This window comes from Carlito syrichta, unplaced genomic scaffold, assembly GCF_000164805.1.
Source record: "Carlito syrichta isolate Samal-C Ts95f unplaced genomic scaffold, Tarsius_syrichta-2.0.1 Scaffold301970, whole genome shotgun sequence".
Taxonomy (NCBI): domain Eukaryota; kingdom Metazoa; phylum Chordata; class Mammalia; order Primates; family Tarsiidae; genus Carlito; species Carlito syrichta.
Window position 1 is genome coordinate 51,597 of NW_007246066.1, and position 19,603 is coordinate 71,199.

General features: G+C 42.1%; 1 protein-coding gene across 16 annotated transcripts in view; it reads left to right on the plus strand.

Annotated features, from left to right (window-relative positions):
• Positions 1–19,603, plus strand: part of TLE1 (transducin like enhancer of split 1) — a 97,723-nt gene that overhangs the window by 51,596 nt on the left and 26,524 nt on the right. For 7 of the 16 annotated variants that reach the window (XM_021711262.1, XM_021711264.1, XM_021711269.1 and 4 more), the window contains 6 exons: positions 9,196–9,212; positions 10,970–11,086; positions 14,681–14,734; positions 15,237–15,389; positions 17,106–17,250; positions 18,304–18,491. In XM_021711262.1, the coding sequence (XP_021566937.1) occupies positions 9,196–9,212; positions 10,970–11,086; positions 14,681–14,734; positions 15,237–15,389; positions 17,106–17,250; positions 18,304–18,491 (674 nt within the window). Of the gene's footprint in view, positions 1–9,195; positions 9,213–10,969; positions 11,087–14,680; positions 14,735–15,236; positions 15,390–17,105; positions 17,251–18,300; positions 18,507–19,603 lie in introns of all 16 variants that reach the window. The other 9 variants (XM_008055840.1, XM_008055841.1, XM_021711272.1 and 6 more) reach the window with 7 other exon arrangements.

A 19,603-nucleotide genomic window follows, 5' to 3' on the forward strand; every position in this document is an offset into this window, starting at 1 on the left:
TCTTCTGTGTAGAATAGCAGCTACTTTAAAAATTATCTTTGAAAAAGATGTTGGTATATACTTCACATAACCAGATGTATGTGGGGAATGGTTAAAAGAAAGGGTAGCTAGTCATCTTTTCTGCCATGTTCATTCAGTAGAGTATTAGGTTTTAAAAATCTCGTCCTGGACCAGAGCACAAATGGCAGAAGATGTACGAGGAAAGCCCACACATCCTTTAGGCGTCTATATGTTTTGAAGTTATTCTAGCTTTGAGACCTTTATCTAATTTAACTTTTTTCCTTAGTACTCTTGCTGCACCTGAAATGACTGTATATCCATTGAGTGTATATTACATGTAAGGCATATGGGACAAATATCTGCAATTAGAGCTATGTAGGCACGCAGCAAAACCCTTCTCAGAATTGAGGAGAAGTGACACAAATACAAGAAGACGCAAGACTAGAAGTTCTACAGCTTCTTAGTATCACAATTGTGGAAGTGATACTACATGGTATGTGCCTCTCTGAAATGCCAGGGCATGAATAGACAGAGGTTTGCATGTTTAAGCTACTTCTGTGTGTTTCTGTATTTCTGAGTGTGTCTGACAATCTTTTATTTGTGTTTCTGATCGAAAATACATGCAAGTGCTTAACTCATAGGCTCATTGGAGTGGATGGAGGGAGGGGGATTAGTTGTCCACTTGAAGAAGTACAAAATAGTTCTTGAGTTTGGGGCAGCTGTGGATTATTTTTAAATCCACAAGTTAGATTTAGCAGTCAGTGCACCATCTAGTCAGAATGCAGTGGACTTATGTGTTACTGGCAAGTATCCTTTTTCATAGCAAATTTTTGACAAGCCTTAGTGACCATTTCAATGAGTATCTTTAGAATAAGAATGTATACTGTCTTTCTTGCCTAACTACTGCAGAAAACTCTTGGGTGATGATGATTAAAATGAGAAAACGAACTGTAACCTGAACATTTTAATTCAGTTCATGGAGAGGACTTAAATTGTTTACTATCCACATGAGTGGGATTTTGCTGCAGTTATAAAATTAAGTAGCTTTTCAAACTTTGTATAAAATTGAATATGAGAAGCAATGGGTAATGTGATGATGTATACTATTCGTGCTCCAAATGTTATAGTACTCATCTATTTAATAGAGTGGTTTGGACTAGGAAGTTAATTTTCCTTGACAGATGAAGTCAGTTGATTGCTCTGTGCTGCTGTTGCTGTTTTGTTTTGGTTTTTTTTCCTTTTACTCAGTGAGTTGTTAAGGTCAGTTTCCATAGGCTGGTGGTTTTCAAACCCCTATGGTCTCAGGATCTTGACACCCTTGAGTTAAAATTGTTGAAGATGCCAAAGAACTTTTGCTTATCTGGGTTATATGATAAGTATTTACTAGGTTAGAAACAAAACAAGTTTTAAAAGTCAGTTAAACAGATACAGAGCTACTTAGGTGTTAATATAAATCACATTAATGAAAAGCGAATGTTTTCCAAAACAAAATTTTAGTGGGAAGAGTGGTATTTTTTTCATGTATGCAGATGTCTTTAATGCCTGGCTTAAAAGAGGATAGCTTTCATCTTCGCATTTCATCTGTTGTGTACATTGTTGTAGTTGAAGTTTAGGAAGAAAATCTGCCCTGATTGAGATTTGTGAGGGTCTCTGAGACCCTCTAGGGTCCCTGGACCCAACTCTGAGAACCTTGCCTGTAAATTAGACTAAGTCTCCTTGTTATTTTTTTCTTGCTCATCTTTTTATATTGAACCTGCTATTTATGTCAAGTGCAGAAGTCTGAGACTTAGACCCAGAGGGAATGTGGGTATGTATGGATTTTTGTCTGCGGTCCTAAAAACTGGTTAGTAGGTAGTTTGTGTTTGTTTATTTTTAGTGACAAAATTAATCAATTTGCTAGTTACAGCTTTTATGATAGGAAAACAAACGAACCTTGACATAAGCAGTCTGTTTTAATGTAAAACCTAGAAAATGAAAGTACAGATATGCATTGCATTGCGACATTTCTGTCGACGAATTGCATATTTGATAAAGTTCCCATAAGAGGATAATACCATATTTTTACTGTTTTTCTGTGTAGATGATGAGGCATCTAAATACCATTGTGTTACAGTTGTCTACAGTATTCAGGATAGTAATATGCTGTACAGGTTTGTAGGCTAGGAGCAATAGGCTACAACACCTAGGTTGTGTAAGTATACTCTGATGTTTGCACGACTAAATCATCTGAAGACACATTTCTCAGAGTGTGTCCTGTTGTTAAGCGACACATGACTGTACTAAACAGAGTAAACATACGAAAACTACCTTAAAGTTTCTTATTTCTGAAAGGGATGCTTGATAAAGCTAGTAACTCTTTAGAGGTTTGTTTTGCTGTGGCTTTTAAAGTTTTTTAGCTGTTATTTTTAAATTAAGGTTTCATTTCTTTCTAATTCCGAAAACTTCTTTTGAAAAATAGAAGTGTAGCTTTCGAGCAGAGAAATATAAAATGACCGAAGAAAGATTATTATTCTTCAATAATATTCAATAATAGTTAAAAATTTAACTTAGATATTTCAATTAATGGAAGGATAACTTGCATTAAGTTTTGGCTGAAGGGAATAGCATTTAACTACATCTGCTTTGAATGACATGGATGTAGAGAACTGACAAAGTTGTATGGCTTTAAAAAAAATATGATTGATAACGTGTTCAAGTACTTTGATTCATTTAACAAATACTTGTGGAGCACTACCTATGTTCTCAAACACTGATTGAGACAGTGCATATACCTGCTGTTATTTTGCAATGATCCTTTTTAATGCCACAGTTAAATATTTGTTGAATGTGAAACACTGAAATACGTAACCCCATGTGATCACTGTTTAGAAAAGGGAGGAGACCGCAGGGCTCCAGAGCAGAGGGTGTTTGGTCTTAGGGTTCACGAATGGTCTCTACAGTTATCTACAGAATGCTATGGTCTGTGCTCCTTTGCATAATTCTAGGGAGAGAGCATAACTCTTCAGAAGGGGTTTCTGACCCCCCAAAAGTCTAAGCATTATTTTGTCAATGAGACCAGGTCAAGGAGGCTGGGTATGTCTGGGCACATACTCAGTGAATGAGTTGAGATTTAGATTGTGACCCAAGGAACATTTTGTCACTCCATAACTGACTTCTGAAGTCACCACGGGTTTGTATTTAGAACTTACTTAAAAGTAGTTATGATAACCATCACTTTACTTAATATAAGGTGCCTTTCTTCTCTGGCTCTTTTTGACTAGTTAATTGGCAGAGGCAGGATCAGATCGCAGTTCAGAACCGACCACCTGTCACTTTGCTTTTTCTCAAAGCAACAGTAAATGTTATAACAAACAAGGAGTAGGTAAGACATGAGGTTTGCTTCGGAGAAAAAAATATCTTTTCCCCCCCTAACTGTTACATTGACTTTCAGAGGCCCTTGGGGACCTCAGCTGCATCTGGGGTAGTAGAAGGAATATGGGTTTTGGACAGAGGCAGGCTTGAGTGGAATTCTGGCTGCATAGGTGATGCTTTTTCATCCTTTTGTACCTTCCCTGTTTCATCTGTAAATGGTCATATTAGTGGCTGCCTCACAGGGAGAGGGTTAGGAGACCTCAGACCAGAAAGGTAGCAGACAGCATAGAAGGTGCTTAAGGAATCCCACCACCCCCCACCACACTTGTAGGAAAACAATTAATGCGTTATTTGTCACATTTAATTAATACAGATGCCGTGGTTCCCTCTTTTTAAAATACAAATTGCAGTAGATGGTGTGGAAATGAGAGTCTGAGTGCCAAGGCGCAGGCAGTAGCTGAAGGTTCTCATTGTGTCAGCAGTGAAACTGATCTCAGTCTCTTATTAACTTCATTGCTGTTAGGATATCCAACATTTGTCAAAGGTGAACAGGGTCTAGGAGGAGCTGGTTTTGCCTAAGGAACATGTTAAGAGATTGCCTGGAAATAAAGTCTGAGATGTCACCTAAAAATCTCAATTTTTAGGGATCGTGGAAAATACAAGTTTTCTTTAGCCGCCTCAGCACATTCCACTCTTGGAGCATTTAAAGCGGTGTGCTTATATGGATCCTCTTTGGGACAACGGGTGTTCCCTACCATGAGTAGGGTGAATCTCTGAAGAAAGGAAAACCCCAGTGGTTTCTAGGTTGTCAGGATGGGATGTACCTGCACCAGGTGGAGGCGTCTGTTTACTGTGGATGTAGTAACTCACCCGGTGGATATTTGGGCCAGGTGGATATTGGGGCCGTGGTGCAACTGGATTAACATGCAGATTGTGTCTCACTGTGATGACAGTGAAAATAGGGCATCTTACTCTAAAAAAACAAAAAAGCCAGCAGAGAACATATTTTTCCCTCCAAAATCTTTTTTTAGGCTTCCGTTTGTGTTCTGTAATTAGAAAACCCAGCATTATGAGCAGGTTTCCTTTTTTTCCCCCTTTTGGCCTTATAATCCTTTTTATCGGTTTCCTCACTAAAACATAGGTAGGCAACACACTCTTGATGAGGAGAATGTGTCATCAGGTAATCCAGATAACCCAGTCAAGTCCTAACCTAAGTATGCCAACAGGACAAGAGAGCACAGAGGCACAGAAATGGCTAAAATAGGTCTTAGAAAACATGTTTTTTCTTTAAAAAAAATTTAATTAGCAGGGTGTGGTGGCACACGCCTGTAAGTTCCAGCTACTCTGGAGGCTGAGGTGGGAGGATAGCTTGAGTGACAAAGTGAGACTCAAAATAAAAAAGGTTTGATGTGCAGATTTGATTTTTGCTGCGATCAGGTCCTGAGTTGGGGAATGACAGTGTCACGAAATCATATAAAAATTATTATAAAACAATTTATTGTCTGCTCCAGTGTTTGATTTACTTTATGTGAAGGAGGGTAGACAGCCCTGCTGGAAATGAGAGGGTGGTGATGAAGCCATTGAGTGGTTTAGCACTCTGTCCTGCCCTAGTATTCACTGACGCTGTATGTTACCTTCTGCACAGCAGCATTCCTTTCCATGAGTTCTCCTGAGTCACCCACCTGCACTTGACAGTGATGAGTTTCCAAACTGAGGTGCAGAAACGCACTGGCCTTTTCCCATGGTTTGCGTTTAAACTATGTGAAACATAGAGGCAGACCCTTCTACCCCGCTGCACAGGCAGGGTTCTGAAATGTCATGCAGCTGCCACCTGGGCACATTTTCCACTTTGTCCATGTTGTTGACAAGTGGGGATCCCGTTAGTTTTATGGGTTAAAAATACATCTGTCGAAATGTCAGGCAGAATACGTGAATGACCCATTGGACTGCAGCAAAAAGTACAGCGTAGGGTGATGGCTTAATTGGTACCAGGTGTAGGCGAGGAAGGCACACAGATGTGACGGGGTGCGTCGTTACCTAATTGTTTTAATGTTCACCGAGAAGTTAATTGTCAGTGCGGAGTGTGCTAGCAAATTAGGTTCCTACTGCCTTCGCGTAACTGAGGATAAATGAGGTGTCACGAGTTTCCAATCTGTACCTCTGACACAAACACTTTTCCTGCAGGGAGAAGAAAGTTCCCAAGGGGAATCAGCATGGCAGCTAAAGAAACCCATTTGAATAATGTGCATTATTTTCGCATTAGGGGAACCTGTGTAGCTTACGCTGTATCCACGAGTGGGTTGTTTTTTCAGATTTGTTGGAGGTCTCAGGATCGCGAAGGCTTCTGTAACTAGTGTTTGGTAGCACCGATAGCGAACCATTTTATTAAACTTGCTTTCAACCTCGGAGTTTCTAGAGTTATCGTCCAGAATATCTGAGTAGAACTGAACAACCATTACTGTTAAATTGTTAAAGAAGAGTAAAAATTTTGGAAGACTGGTGTTTGTTTTTACTGAAGTGGCTGGATCTTTGCTACCTTATGCTTACGTGGGTGTGCAGAGCATGAAATAGATACAGCACTGTCCCGAATGCTCAGGATACAGGAAATACAAAGTCCAGATCTTGACATTTTTCTTTGTACTCCACTGGGTTGCTCTCTGAGGTTCAGTAGACTTGTCTACTTACATTGTAAGTTTATTTGGGCAGCGCGACCTCATCTCTACAATAAATCAAAAAAATCAGCCGGACGTGGTAGCGCATGCCTGTAATTCCGGCTACTTGGAAGGCTGAGGCGGAAGGATCGCCGGAGCCCAGCAGGTGAAGGCTGTGGTGGCCGGGAGCAGCCACTGCACTCCAGTCTGGGCGACAGAGTGAGACTACAACTCAAAAAAAAAAAAAAAAAAAAAAAGCAAGTTTTTATTTGAATGTATCATTTCGCAATTGCATTGGGATGTTTGTTTTTGTTTTACTTTAAAAGGATCTATTGGCCTCTTCTGTGTGCAAAGCTCAAACAGTGCCAGTTATCTATTCCAACTTGCATCTCTTGAGTTACAGCAGGGAAAGGTCCTGGCATGTGTTCCCGTAGTTAAGACATCGTGCTATGGATTTGACCACTCAGGGCTGTTGTGATATTGGAAGATCTTCCACATTTTTCTTCTGACTGGCTCTTCTGCTGCCACAACCATTCTAGTCCATCATCACTGTTAGTGCAAGAAGATGTGACCCTTAGGAAGCATATATTAATAATACCAAACCATTTACCTGTTGCCAGTGAAGATGCTGTCTAAGATTTGCTGGACTCACAAATTCAAGACTTCTTTAAGAGGGAGACGTCCCTTCTTGTGTGAAGTATGTTTTCTCTGTTCTTGAACCTCATCTAATCATCTCCTGTTGTTTTTGCATATAACTTTCATGCCACTTATGCTGACTTTTTGGATTCTCTTTCTGTCTTTAGTGCTGCTGAGCATTCTAGGAAGATCTTTCCTTTGAGACTTGTCAGATATGCCTCTTTTCCTTTCTCTTGCTTGGCCTAGGCTCACAAGTGTGTGTAACACATAAGGTGTAGAAAATCATTATGGTTTTAGAATTTTAGTTTGTTTTGAAAACTGTTTTCAGACCTTGAGCTATTGCAGGTTTGTCATATCCCCCTGGGCTGTGGAACTCCTATTTTGAGCTCCTGTAGAAGACAGAATTAAGATGGTTGTATTTCTTAACAAAATTTTATAACAAAAGAAAACATATAATATAGTCTGGAAATCTCAGTCCTCGGGACATATGTAATAGAAGTCTGCCCAATATTTATAGTTTTTTAAAATTCCTGGCAGATATTTACATTTTACCAGCTGCAAGGTGAAATAAAACATTGAGTCTTTTGGCTAGAAGTGAAATATATCAGTCAGTGTGGTAACACTGACTCTCGTGTTGATCAAAAAGCTGATTCTCAATTAAATATTTATTTTGCAAATAAATATTTGAAAAAATGAATTCTACTTGATAAATGCTGTTTGGCAGATTAAAAATTTTTCAAAGTAAGGACTCTGGGAAGAGGCATCTGTGGTGGCAGAGAGGTCTGTAGGACTCTTACCTGTGGTGATTGGCATCCTAGGAAACCCATACTGTACATACCTGGATTGCTCTGTTGTTCTCTGCTGAGGTTCTTTTCAGTGTTAGTCTTTAGTTACAAGTGGCAGTATTCATGAGTGGAAGGGCAGGAATTTGGGACTATTCTTAGCCCCTTTTAAAGTAGGCTGTAAAATGTTCATTAAAAAAATTATATGTTCACATTTTTGGCATGGTAGGCCAGACAAACCAGACAAATCAAAGGAGTGAGAGAGAGAGAGAGAGAGAGAGTGAGTGTGTGTGTGTCTGTTGATCAGGAGGGGTGATAGAGAAAACATGCATTAGGTCTCATTATGTCACATTAGAATGCTAAGTGCAGTAGTTTAAAGAGTCAGTGTGGATTTTAAGCACATTTTTTGGGTAAAAGTACTCTGTGTACCTAAACTGAGTTTAAAAATCTCTCTTAGAGGGGGGTGCATTTGGACACAATGGGAATTGTCAGGTGGTGGATAGAGCTTCTTGGCCCTAGACACATCACTTTCCCTCTTTTGGCATCTTAATGACTTTTAAAGGTTGCTTTGGCCTCTTCTCAGACTTGATTCTAATTCTCTTCCATGTTTAGAATACAGGACTTTTTAAATAACTTAATGCAAAGCAACCTTAGTTTCTTTCTTTTGCAAATGATCTCTTCTTAAATGTTGCCTCAGTTTGTTAAATTTGAACCTGGATAACATAGATTTCTGAACTTTGAAGATCCAAAAGGATACTCTATCAATGCCCAGGTATAACCTCTGAATTCTTAAAATATATATCAAATGGTTCCTAGCAGCCATCAGAATGACTATAATCCACCCTTGAGCCATAAGGAACAAACAGGAGGTGGGACATGAGGAAAAATCACAGCTGAGGGAAAAATGCTTCGGGGAATGCATGAGAGAAAAATATCTGGAGCCCTGCAGTAATCCCGCAAAGTCACTTTTGGGTTTCTGGGAATGAATGAGGGAACCGTGAAGCTAAGGGTCCCCCAGGCAGTAGTTTAAAAACCAGAATGGTTGCTGTTGCTGCCAGTGAAGCTCATTAGGCTGAAACTATTTGCTTATAGCAAGAACAACAATGAACCCAGCGTTGGGACTGGAAGAAGTCAGGAGCAATTACACGCAAAACTGGGTTCATGGAACAACAGTAATAGGAAGCAGTCCGTTTTTGGTGGGCTAGCCTTTAAGTAGAAGGGGTGTCAGGCAGCAGCGTGGGCCCGGGGTCCCCTGGGTCTGACAGTGGCTGCCAGGGCCTTTCCAGCCCACACTCTGCTGCTTTGTTTTGAATTCATTTTACATCATCCAAGGTACGATGAGACATCATGTTTCGTAACTTGTTGAAGTCTGTCGGTTGAATGGGGCCAATTTTCAGATAAGCAGGATGCTAATTACTAGCCCTGTCCAAATTTGGAGGAACTTTCAGAGCTTTTCAGACCCATTCAGATTATAGACCTCATTGATGCCGCTCAAGTGGAAATTACAGTGGTAACTTGGAACATGTAGTCAGAGAGGCCTCAAAACTTGACAGTCTTAAAAGGTCCAGCCATAGAAAGGTTGTTTCTAACAGAAATTGTATTGTTCCTAACAGAAGTGAAGTTTTCTTTTACATTCACGGTACCACTTGACATCATTAAAAAAAGAGAGAAACATTAAAAAGTTGTTATGGAATGGTTGAGTGGTTTGCACACTCAATGCTGTTGACAGCAGCGGGGACTTGGAAGGCTACAGAGAGACTTTAAATCGTCAGCAGACATGGACTCTGTGCCTGTCATTTGCTGGGCACTTGGGCAGCTGTAAGGTTGAGTAAGATACATCCTGCCCTGGATGTATCTCCTCAGAGTCTGGAGGAGGAGACCTCAGGGCTAAAATAATCTAGAAGAGAGACAGGTGTATTTAAACCCTTTTCACATGTGTGAGCACACAGCTGCTGCCCTGCACGGCTGCCTTTTCACAGGGCTTGTAAGCGCTTTACAAGAGTTAGGTCCCCTGCAGCCTCCACCAGGCCGTGGGTCTGGGTCGAAGGGATTCGTTTTTAGCAGACATTTGTCTAGGTAATTAGTTCAGGGATCCAGCCAGTTCACCTTTCAGCCCCAAACACTGTGGTAAAGACATTACTTTGAGCTTCTCTATATTGAATTGCGTTAGTCCCTCCCAGCTTCTTTTATCTAAGCCTCCTGGCATTTGTGTAGCTTGAACAGTCATGAATAAAAGCGCTCACTCAGTCCCTGAAGTGGGCCAAGAGGCTTCAGATTGCCTTGTGGTCCCCAGTTTTGATTTCCTCCTGCATACGGTTGAACTGGGAACAGCACTCCTGCGGTGGGGTCCATGATTTTCGGGGGAACTTGGAGAGCTGGCCACCTAGCCGATTGCCTCTAGCTGGTTAGGAACGAAAACCCATGGCTTGTAAAAAAAAAAAAAAAAAAAAAAAGTACCAGAAAATATTTGTGTTAGATGTAGTCTAACTTAGAGGTTTCCCTCCAGTCCCTTCCATTTTAAATTGTGGCAGAGAAAGGTAACATAATTGTCTGTTGGCCCTGGATACCCCCCTTCTTGGTTCTCAAACATCTTTCAGAAATTGGGGTTATCTGGGCTTTGTGAAAGGAGGCTTTTGCACAGCACATTCAGCATTGTTCAAGGCAGTAACACATCACTGAACAAATTGCCCCCTTGCATATGCTAATCCCACACTTAAAAGACCTCATTGTAACATGTTCTGATGCTTTAGCCTGAGGGGAGATGGGAATTGAAGGGATGTCAGATCATGTCATGTGACCCCAAAATATCTAAAATGCCTGTTTTCTTTGGGTCAACAGTTCCTACTCAGCATATGCCAATGAAAGTATCCTGTGTGGTTTGTGGAAAAGATTAGTCCTTGTTCCTGCTTTTGTGTGTGGGAGCTGGCCTTGCTATTGAAGATTCACTGGCTGAAATTCCCCCTTTGGGTCTTAAGTTTCAGTGCTGTTGGCAAGGAACACCAAATCTTATTTTCGGCAATAAATTAAAAGAATTCAAAAGAGTTCCTTCATTGTTGGTATGGAAAATGTGGTTTGCCTTTTAGGAAACCATGCTGTTAATCCCACCGCCTCCTTTGTGTCCTTTTAGAGTGGTACACATTGACTCTTACTGTTAAAGAATATGTCTAATAGAGTAATCTCAAGATTTGCTCATAGGCCATTCGTATTCCTGACCAGGAAGTCACAGTGGGAAAGAATAAAAACACATCCACATACAACACGGCAAGCTTCTGTGTCTCTAACTGTAAATAGAACAGAAGCGCATTTTGAAGGCCTGGAGTATCCACCAGACCTTGGATGGTTTGATTGCAGAGTCAGGGTCCCCCTTTCATGTGCATAAACCTCGACAAATGTTTGCCTTCAAAGTCTTTAGATGAGAGGAGTTAAATGGAATGAAAGGCTGTGTAGTATCACCTTTCTAAAATAGTTCTCACATCCAGGTTGGGTTTTCATGTGTACAAAGCAGCTTGGGAAGAAATCTTTGATTTCTTTTTTTTTTTGGTCTCACAGAGTAATTCCCTCCTGGTCCCAGACAGTCTAAGAGGCACAGATAAACGCAGAAATGGGCCTGAATTTTCCAATGACATCAAGAAAAGGAAGGTGGATGATAAGGACTCCAGCCACTATGTAAGTAATTAAAGGACTTGAGATAATATTTGTTTGCTTGCTGTTTGCCTTCAAAGTGAGTATCCAAGTATACTCTAAGATTTTAGTGATAATTTCCTGTCTTTAAATATAATACAGTAAAGAGGATAGGGTCTTAGTTATAAGATGTTATTTCCCTTTAGGGCTATAAATTGTGCTTCTGGTGTGCTCATTGTTAAACTTTAGACTTACTGTCTGCCTAACTCATAAGGGGGGATATGCAAATACAGGGCTGTCTTCATGGGCAGTATGATGGCTTAGGGCCCTGCTCTTAGAAGGGTCCCCGACCCATCCTTGGTGTAATGCTCTGCTCTCACCAGCTTCGATTTCTCAGTTTTTGAACAAGGACTCTACATTTTCATTTTGTCTTGGGCCCTGCAAATTTGGTAGCCACCCCTGCTAAAATGAGTAAAAATGAGTAAAATTTTGGTATCTCAGAATACCTTTTACATGCCTTTCTGGTAATATGTTCAGGCTCTAATTAGTTTGCAAGGTGCAGTTTATCTTCCACAGTGAGCATTTTAGTGATCTAAGTTCATGGTAAAAATGGAAGAAGCGCCAGAAACATCTTGTTCATATTGTGCAGATGAGATAACTCAACTGGCTGATGGAGTGAGGACTCTTGTCACACATCCAGCTAAAACTGCATTCAAAAGGAAAACAAACCAAGCCAAGTGGCCATTGGCTCAGGTCTGGGGTCATAAACGTTGCAGCCGACATACGACTTGCGTGTCCCTGAGTGTCTGCTTCAGGATGAGTGTGTTCTCAGGAACAGTATGAAAATAGAATGCTGAATTGGGCCTCTTCCCTCTTGCCCTTGGAGGAAGAAGTGTCTGCTGTGCAGGCCATGTGAAAGTCTAAATGCTAGGCAGAGGCTAGTGTTTCCTGCTGGCTGGCTCAGATTGGTAATATTTTTTGAGTACCAGCTGGAGTCAGTGCCAATCCCTGTGATTTTACGTGGATTATTTCATTTAACTCTTTGTAACAACTCAGTGAGTTTAGTACCATCACCTCCATTTTATAGATAAATAAACTGTGGCATGCAGATTGTAAACGATTTGCTGAAGTTCACAACTGGTGGCAGAGCCTGGAGGCAGCTCCACTCCAAAGTTCTTGCTCTTTGTCACTGTGCTAAAGTCCCGACTCTAGCCCTGGGACTAGATGTTTTCTCAGAAGACCTCAAATCAGCCCGCATTTTAATCACGTCCTAACAAGCATAGTTGTTGGTTCTCCCCACTAGAGCCCAAGCCTTTTTGGGCACATGTCATTCTCCCCTTGTCTGTGGCCCATAGCCAGTGTCCTATGCATGGACTTTCATTTGTGGCATTAAATGTTAATAAGCACGTCGGGCAGCTCATGACACATAGGAATTTGCTGCCGCACAATACTGAGTTGCTCTTCTTGAGGCCTGTGTTTAAAATAAATCATTTAGTGATGAGTGATCAAGAATCCATAGCATGGCGTGGCGGCTCTGTAACCTGAGTGTAATAGGTGTGTCTGGCTGGATATAGTTTAGTTTAGTTTTTATTTTTTGTTTAACTTCTTCATTTCTGCAATAATTGATAACCTTGGAACAAATGGTTTAAGTACATTTGTCTCTATAATTATGAATTGTCTGTGTGCACCAGATTGGCTGGCTGCCTTCAAGGTGATATGTATAAAAGCAGTGATGTGAAATTGTGTGCTTAATTTGAAATCAAAAGGAAAAAGAACTCTGACACTAGGTGTGTCTGACTGGATATAGGTGGTTGGGGGGCCATGTATAGAGAGTACGTTGGAGAATCTGGGGCAAAGAAGGCCTCAGAGCTTAGATCATGGGTGGCAGGAGTGTACTGTCCTGTGAAAGTTCATATTTGAAGAAGGGTCCAGTACAAAGCTAAGATTTCAATCACAGAAGACTGAGGGGACTCACTTCAGAGTTTCATTGTAATACAGTAATCGTTAGCTGCTTTTTGCCAGTTCAGACTACATGCTACGTTAGCCATTTTTATCATTTTTAAAATCATTTTTATCGTTAATAGAGAAATTCTTTTAATTTTTATTTTTCACCACCACTACCTGAAAACATTTGTGTTTTTCTGTGGGCTTTACTAAGAGAAAACACCTTTTCTTGTCACTGTGTGTTTTTTTTAATTTCATGAAAATATTTCTTTTGATAAACTGTTATTTTGGATTCTTCAAGCTTCCTCTTTGGTTGTAATTTTATATTGTTAGCAGTGAAGTTCGTGGTCCCTGTATAATAATGTCTAAAGTGTATCTTGTAACACACTATCGAAGAAAGTAAATTGGGTCTTCCATGTGTAGTGCTCCGAGTGTGATTAGAGAAAAAAAGAAACACTTAAAGACCTGGATTTATAGTTGAGGGTGGAATTTCTAGCCTGGATTTGTGGGTCCACAGAAGACCCACTTGGATAATATTTGCACTTCTGTGTGCTAATATTTCTCAGACATATTTGGTAGGCTTTTAATTAACAACATGGGTAAAAGGATTCTTTAGATCATAAATTAGAGACCTATTTCTTTTCAAGAATTCAGACCCATGGAAATGTCCTCCTTTTTCCATATCCCCACTGTATTACTCTATAACAAAGGGCATGAAACCTTTTGGCTAAGATAGCAGACTTTTTCAGCCTGCCCCGAACTTGATGTCGAGGTGGTCACATTATTAAACTGAATGGCTCTTTTAAGTAAATCTTTTCTAAACCCAGTGCAGCCTTGGAGTTCCCTCTGATTAGTAGCTTGTGTGGCTTTATGAAGCGATAATAAAAGTCCTATTGTAGGTGCCGCCCTTCAGATATTGCCATCTATCTTCTTTCCATCTCTGCAGAAATATTCCAAGCTGATTGCTAAAGAGCTTTATTTTTATTTATCTATTTTTTTAAAAGGCCACCTCTAGGAGAAAGAGAAGTTTGTTCTTAACATAAGGTTAGATGTGGGTTCCTTATTCGATCCAGTAGCTAACTCTGATGTTTTTAATTTAATTTAGTTTTTAACTGTTCAATTTTTTCAGTAACTGGTAACCCCATGGGGGAAAAATGGTTGAAGTCAATTTGTCTCTATAACTATGAATTGTCTGTGAGCACCAGATTGGCTGACTGTCTTTAAGGTGAGACGTATAAAAAGTGACATGAAGTTGTGTGCTTAATTTGAAATCAAATGCAAAAAGAACTCTGATATAAGGGTATAGGGATTTCAAATCACACAAAAAGTTTCAGATGACAAGAGACATTCGGCTGTGGTGCAAACATTTATTGAACTCTTGGAATCCTCCAAGTATTTGCAACTCGCCATCCACCTGTAAACAAGTTATGATCGGATGGCTGGTGTTTGCTACTGCACCAGAATTCCTGCCTGGAGCTCTGTGTAGCTCTGTGAAGCCCCAGGTTAGATGAGAAGAGAGGAAAGCAGACTTAATGACCAGGGCCAGCAATCGGGCTGAGAGCCCCTCAGGCAGGTTCCAGGTAGGTTTTTAAGACTGTCTGCTACCAAGAACTATAGAAAGAAATAAGAAATTTAACCGAGCCTCAAACCCATTCTTAGCTTTTACTAAATGGTATTAGCATTTCTTTTTTCCAGGACAGTGATGGTGACAAAAGCGATGACAACTTAGTTGTGGATGTGTCTAATGAGGTAACCATTCTTTCATTAAACTTTATCTGCAGAGTGATTTGAATAGTGTTGTTAGAATAACCAACAGTAAATTAAGGAAATAAAGCCTCAGTGTTTTTGGTCTCTTACAACTTCATACATTAATACATTAAGAAATTAGTGGTTGTTTATGTGCTGAGCAATACTGGTCTGACATGAACTTTTATTTCCTTTAAGAAATAATCTGTTTCCCTGGTTAAGTGGAATGTCAGGTTCCCCTTTCCTTCCAGGGCCCTCTAGGCAAAGTACTCAAGCCTGAGGCATGGGGAGGGATACGGCATGTGGGTTGTTTTTTTATGGCATGTTTGTGGGAGTGTTTGTAGACACCCTCTTGTCCATTACAACATCTTGTACACCCCCAACCTGAGGGACTTCCAGCATGCTCCTTGAATTCAGAGAATGAGTGGGGGAGTAGAGTGTGGAAAGGGAAAAGTTCTGTTCATAATAAACTAAGTCACAAAAACTTTTGATTATGCTTGGTGAGGACCCTTCTTCTCCACGAGCAAGCCCTGCCCACTCACCCCGGGAAAACGGCATCGACAAAAACCGCCTGCTAAAGAAAGATGCTTCCAGCAGCCCCGCATCCACAGCTTCCTCGGGGAGCTCCACTTCTTTGAAATCCAAAGAAATGAGCTTGGTGGGTAAAGAGAACTGACACTTGCCTCTCTTTAGCAGTGTGTGTCTCTTTGTGGACCAGAGGACCCCAAAGTATTTGAATTGTGGGGTTTTGCTGCTTGTGGGTTGTATTTTTCAGAGTTTAAAAGTGAAACTCATCCTTCTGTTCTTTGTCTCCACTCAGGGTTAACTTTTTCCCTCTCAGTCGTCTTTTTTGGGCCGTGATTAGAGAGGGTAACAGGCTTCCATGTTTGTTGCCTTCCTGCTTGGGGGCTGTGTCACTGCTATACAGCTCTCTCAAACTTCCCAGTTGGCAAATGATTCAAAGCTCTTAGGTTCTAAGAAGTCCTCTTTTCTTCCTTTTTCTAATTAAATTTAAAAAAATTTTTTTTCGAGTCAGGGTCTCATTCTCTTGCCCAGGCTGGAGAGCAGTGGCATGATCAGGGCTCACCCCAGCCTCAACCTCCTAGGCTCAGGTGATCCTTCCACCTCAGCTTGCCAAGTAGCTGAGACTACAGGCATGCGCCATGATGTTCAACCCTTTTTGTAGAGCTGAGGTCTCACTGTGTTGTCTAGGCTGATCTCAAACTCCTGGGCTCAAGCAGTCCTGCTGCCTTGGCCTCCCAAAGTACTGGGATTACAAGTGCCGGCCACCACGCCTGACCTGAAGTCCTCGTTTTCATAAGTTGACCATTTACCTGGTAGATGGATCCATGTTGTGGAACATGCTCTGATATTAGGGAGCTCGTGAGAGTGGTATTGTTCAAAGGAGACTCGGACGGAAACCTGGAACTGGTATGGTTTGGAGATGCATCAGAGCCCATTGATGTGGTCATTCATTCATTCATTCAACAAGCTTTATAGAACGTGTCATCTCTTACCAGTATCATTCCATAATAACCCTGCAGTTAATCTTTGCACAGTCCTCCTAGACATTATCCCATTTTGCTGATGGGGAGGGAAGGAAACCTGAGTAACTTGCCAAGGCTACACAGCCCTGGCCCAGGACCCAAGGCCAGAAAGAGTTGGAGTCTCTCTCTGGCCTGTACTCTTTGCCACACTGCAGTTAGTGCCTTTTGGACTTTGTCGTAAAGGACACGGAAGGTTGAGGCAATAGAAGATGCCTTCTAGCCCTGTTACCGTCTCAACTCCTAAAGGCCCCTGCCTGGTGGGTCCACATTGGTTCTGTAGGGATGTGGGTGGGGACACTTAGCTCCCGAAGGGCTATTCTTTTAAGGTGTAGATCACAAACAAAATGGTGAGGCTGGTCCTAGGGCTTTTGCCTCTAAGATGCTGGCCCTGCGATCTTGTACCATGAGCCTCGATCCCAGTGCTGCCAACAGGAGTGATTAGAAAAGAGGTCTTCCTTTGGACATTCCTGGCGGCCGGGGCATGTGTTTCTGAGTGCCTGGGAACTGTTCTCTGGGTGGTCATCATTCTCACTTGGCATAGAGCCAAAGTCTACAAGCCTGATGGAAAATACTTTTTAAAATAAAATCTGCGGAGGAAGAAGTGTGATCATGTTCTGTGTCTCTAGCTTGAGTTTTAATTCTGGCAGGAAGAGGAAAGGTCAACATTTCTCGCTCACAAGTTAATGCTGTCAACATTGTGTGGATTTATGAAAATTGGCTGAGGGAGTAGCTAGAAGGTGCCCAGTGTCCCAGCTGCTGTTGTGATAAATTGTGTAATATGGCTCGGATTAAAAATAATACTCATTTAATTTGTTTAATGACACCAGCATGAAAAAGCCAGCACGCCTGTTCTGAAATCCAGCACACCGACGCCACGGAGCGACATGCCAACGCCGGGCACCAGCGCCACTCCAGGACTCCGTCCAGGCCTCGGCAAGCCTCCAGCCATAGACCCCCTCGTTAACCAAGCGGGTAGAGCGTCACCTCTTGTTGTGCTTTGTTCTGTGTCTCTCTTGCCCAGCTTGATTTGGTGTCTGTTCATCACGGAATGCAACTGTCCCACAACTATGAAATGTACTTATGGCCACCCTCCTTCGTGTCTCTGAAAAAGCCATGATAAGAAACAGATGTTTGTCCTTGGGTTTCTGCAGCTGCGGACATTTGGTCAGCCTCCAAATGTTTACACTCAGCTTTTCTTTTACTTCCAGATAATTCAAATCCTAGGGACTTCAGGAAAGTTTCTGATAATTATTTTGAACACAAGCTCCTTACCAAACTTACCACTGTGTGTCTGACTTTGCAAATCTTGGCTGGAATGGGCTGGTTTGGCCAGCCCACGTGTGGTCCTTGCCGGCTGCGGCTGACTGGTTTTCTGCTAGGGCTTGCTTCAGGAATCAGTGGTGTTTTCTTCAGTAGGAATTGGGAGAGTTTCACTGAGACTTAGCCCATGAATAAACTCAGAACTTGCAAACTGATCTTCCTCACCAAGAGAGGAGAAAAGTAACAACCTGGACCTGCAGGAAAACAGGCACCAGAATATTTCTTCTAAACTCGTGCATTGGTTTATGTAAATCCAGGATTGGGCTTTCTTTTGGAATTGGTACCAGGGAATGAAAAGTTTGGACTAAAGGGGAAATCTTGGTTTTTATAAAAAAAAAAAAAAATCTTCTTTTGTGATTAAGTCAGGTGAACACATTGTGTTTATGCCTTGGCTTGCCCTCTGTAAATTGGGTTTACTGCTTAATTCCCCAGCTTCCTGGTCCTGCCACATGCACTGACAAGAAAATGTGCAGATTATGCTTCCTCTGGGGTCCTTTCTTTTCTGGAGATGAATTCAGCTCTGGGGAAGAATGGATCCGTTATGTAAATGGGAGGTGACATCCCCCTCCCTGGGAAGCCCTTCTTCTTCCTCCCTGCCCATAGTGGATGACACGAACAAATGACACTAGAATTGCTGGTCTGCTGGTCAGGTTTAACTTGAGTGGGTCAGTTGAGTCACACGCGACTGGTGTTTCCTTTCAGCAGCTGGTTTGAGGACACCCCTGGCAGTGCCCGGCCCGTACCCTGCCCCCTTCGGGATGGTCCCCCACGCCGGCATGAATGGGGAACTGACCAGCCCGGGTGCCGCCTACGCCAGTCTACACAACATGTCTCCGCAGATGAGTGCTGCCGCCGCTGCAGCTGCCGTGGTGGCCTACGGGCGCTCCCCGATGGTAGGCTGCTGTTGGGTGGGCTTTGGTTGGGCCGGGAAAGTCACATCTCCACGAGACACTGTCCCTGCGTGGCGTGGGCAGGGGCCACAGCCCCACACACCTCAAAACAAAGGCGCCCAGTGTTGTGGCCGCACACTCACCAACCTCCCCAGGCCTTCATCCGTGGCTGCTTCGTTAAGTTAGGCCAGACGCTTTTTGTTGAACTGTTTTTGTGGATGAAAAAGGCTCCTTCAGTGGTTCGGGGACATCTGGTTTTCTCCCACCAGAGTGGATTTTTGCATTTGAAGGCGATGAAGTGACTCAAGTGGCTCACAGAAGCCTTTTCATTCAATTTCTTGAGCTTCCCCCCGCCCCCTTTAAACCTTAGGGAAAAAAATATTTGAGAAGCCATGGCTTTTCTCTTGCCACGCCCGTGTTAGACTTTAAACCCAATGGCATGACATATCTATAAGAAACTGTCTCTGTAAACAGACAGATAGGAAGACTCAGGCTGTGAACCGTGGGGTCACGCTTTCACTCGTCTTGTCCTGCTTTCTGCCACTCTGCACACGGTCTAAGTTTTTAACAAGAAGATAGAAAACTTCATTTGTGGGGTAAACTTGACTATGCGTGTGATTATGGATTGCACTTCAAAAAGGGTGTGGACAGTGAAGACCTGTACTGCAGCGAAGTCCTGAAACCTTTCCTGTTAGCTATTGGAAAACCATCACGTGGTTCTTTCTCCTGTCTCCTCGTACATAGCGTTACCTCCAGTGGTTTGGGGTGATAGTAAAGTTTGTTGGTTTTCCTTATGTTATCCTCATACGAAAGACTGTGTGAGAGGGTGAGACAGTGAAAAGTAAGGTGGGCAGCTGAGTTTAGGTACTTAAGGAACCCACATCTAAAGCCTTAAGCATTGACTTAGACCAGTGGTTTGCAACTGGAGGTGATTTTGTCTCTTGGGGACATTTGGTAATATCTGGAGACACCCTTGATTACCACAACTGGAGAAGAAATCCTATTGACACATAAAGGGCCAAGGCCAGGGATGCTATGCAACATCCTATTATGCCCAGGATAGACGCCAACAAAGAAAAGAACTTTCTGGCCTCAAATGTCAACAGTGCCTTTTT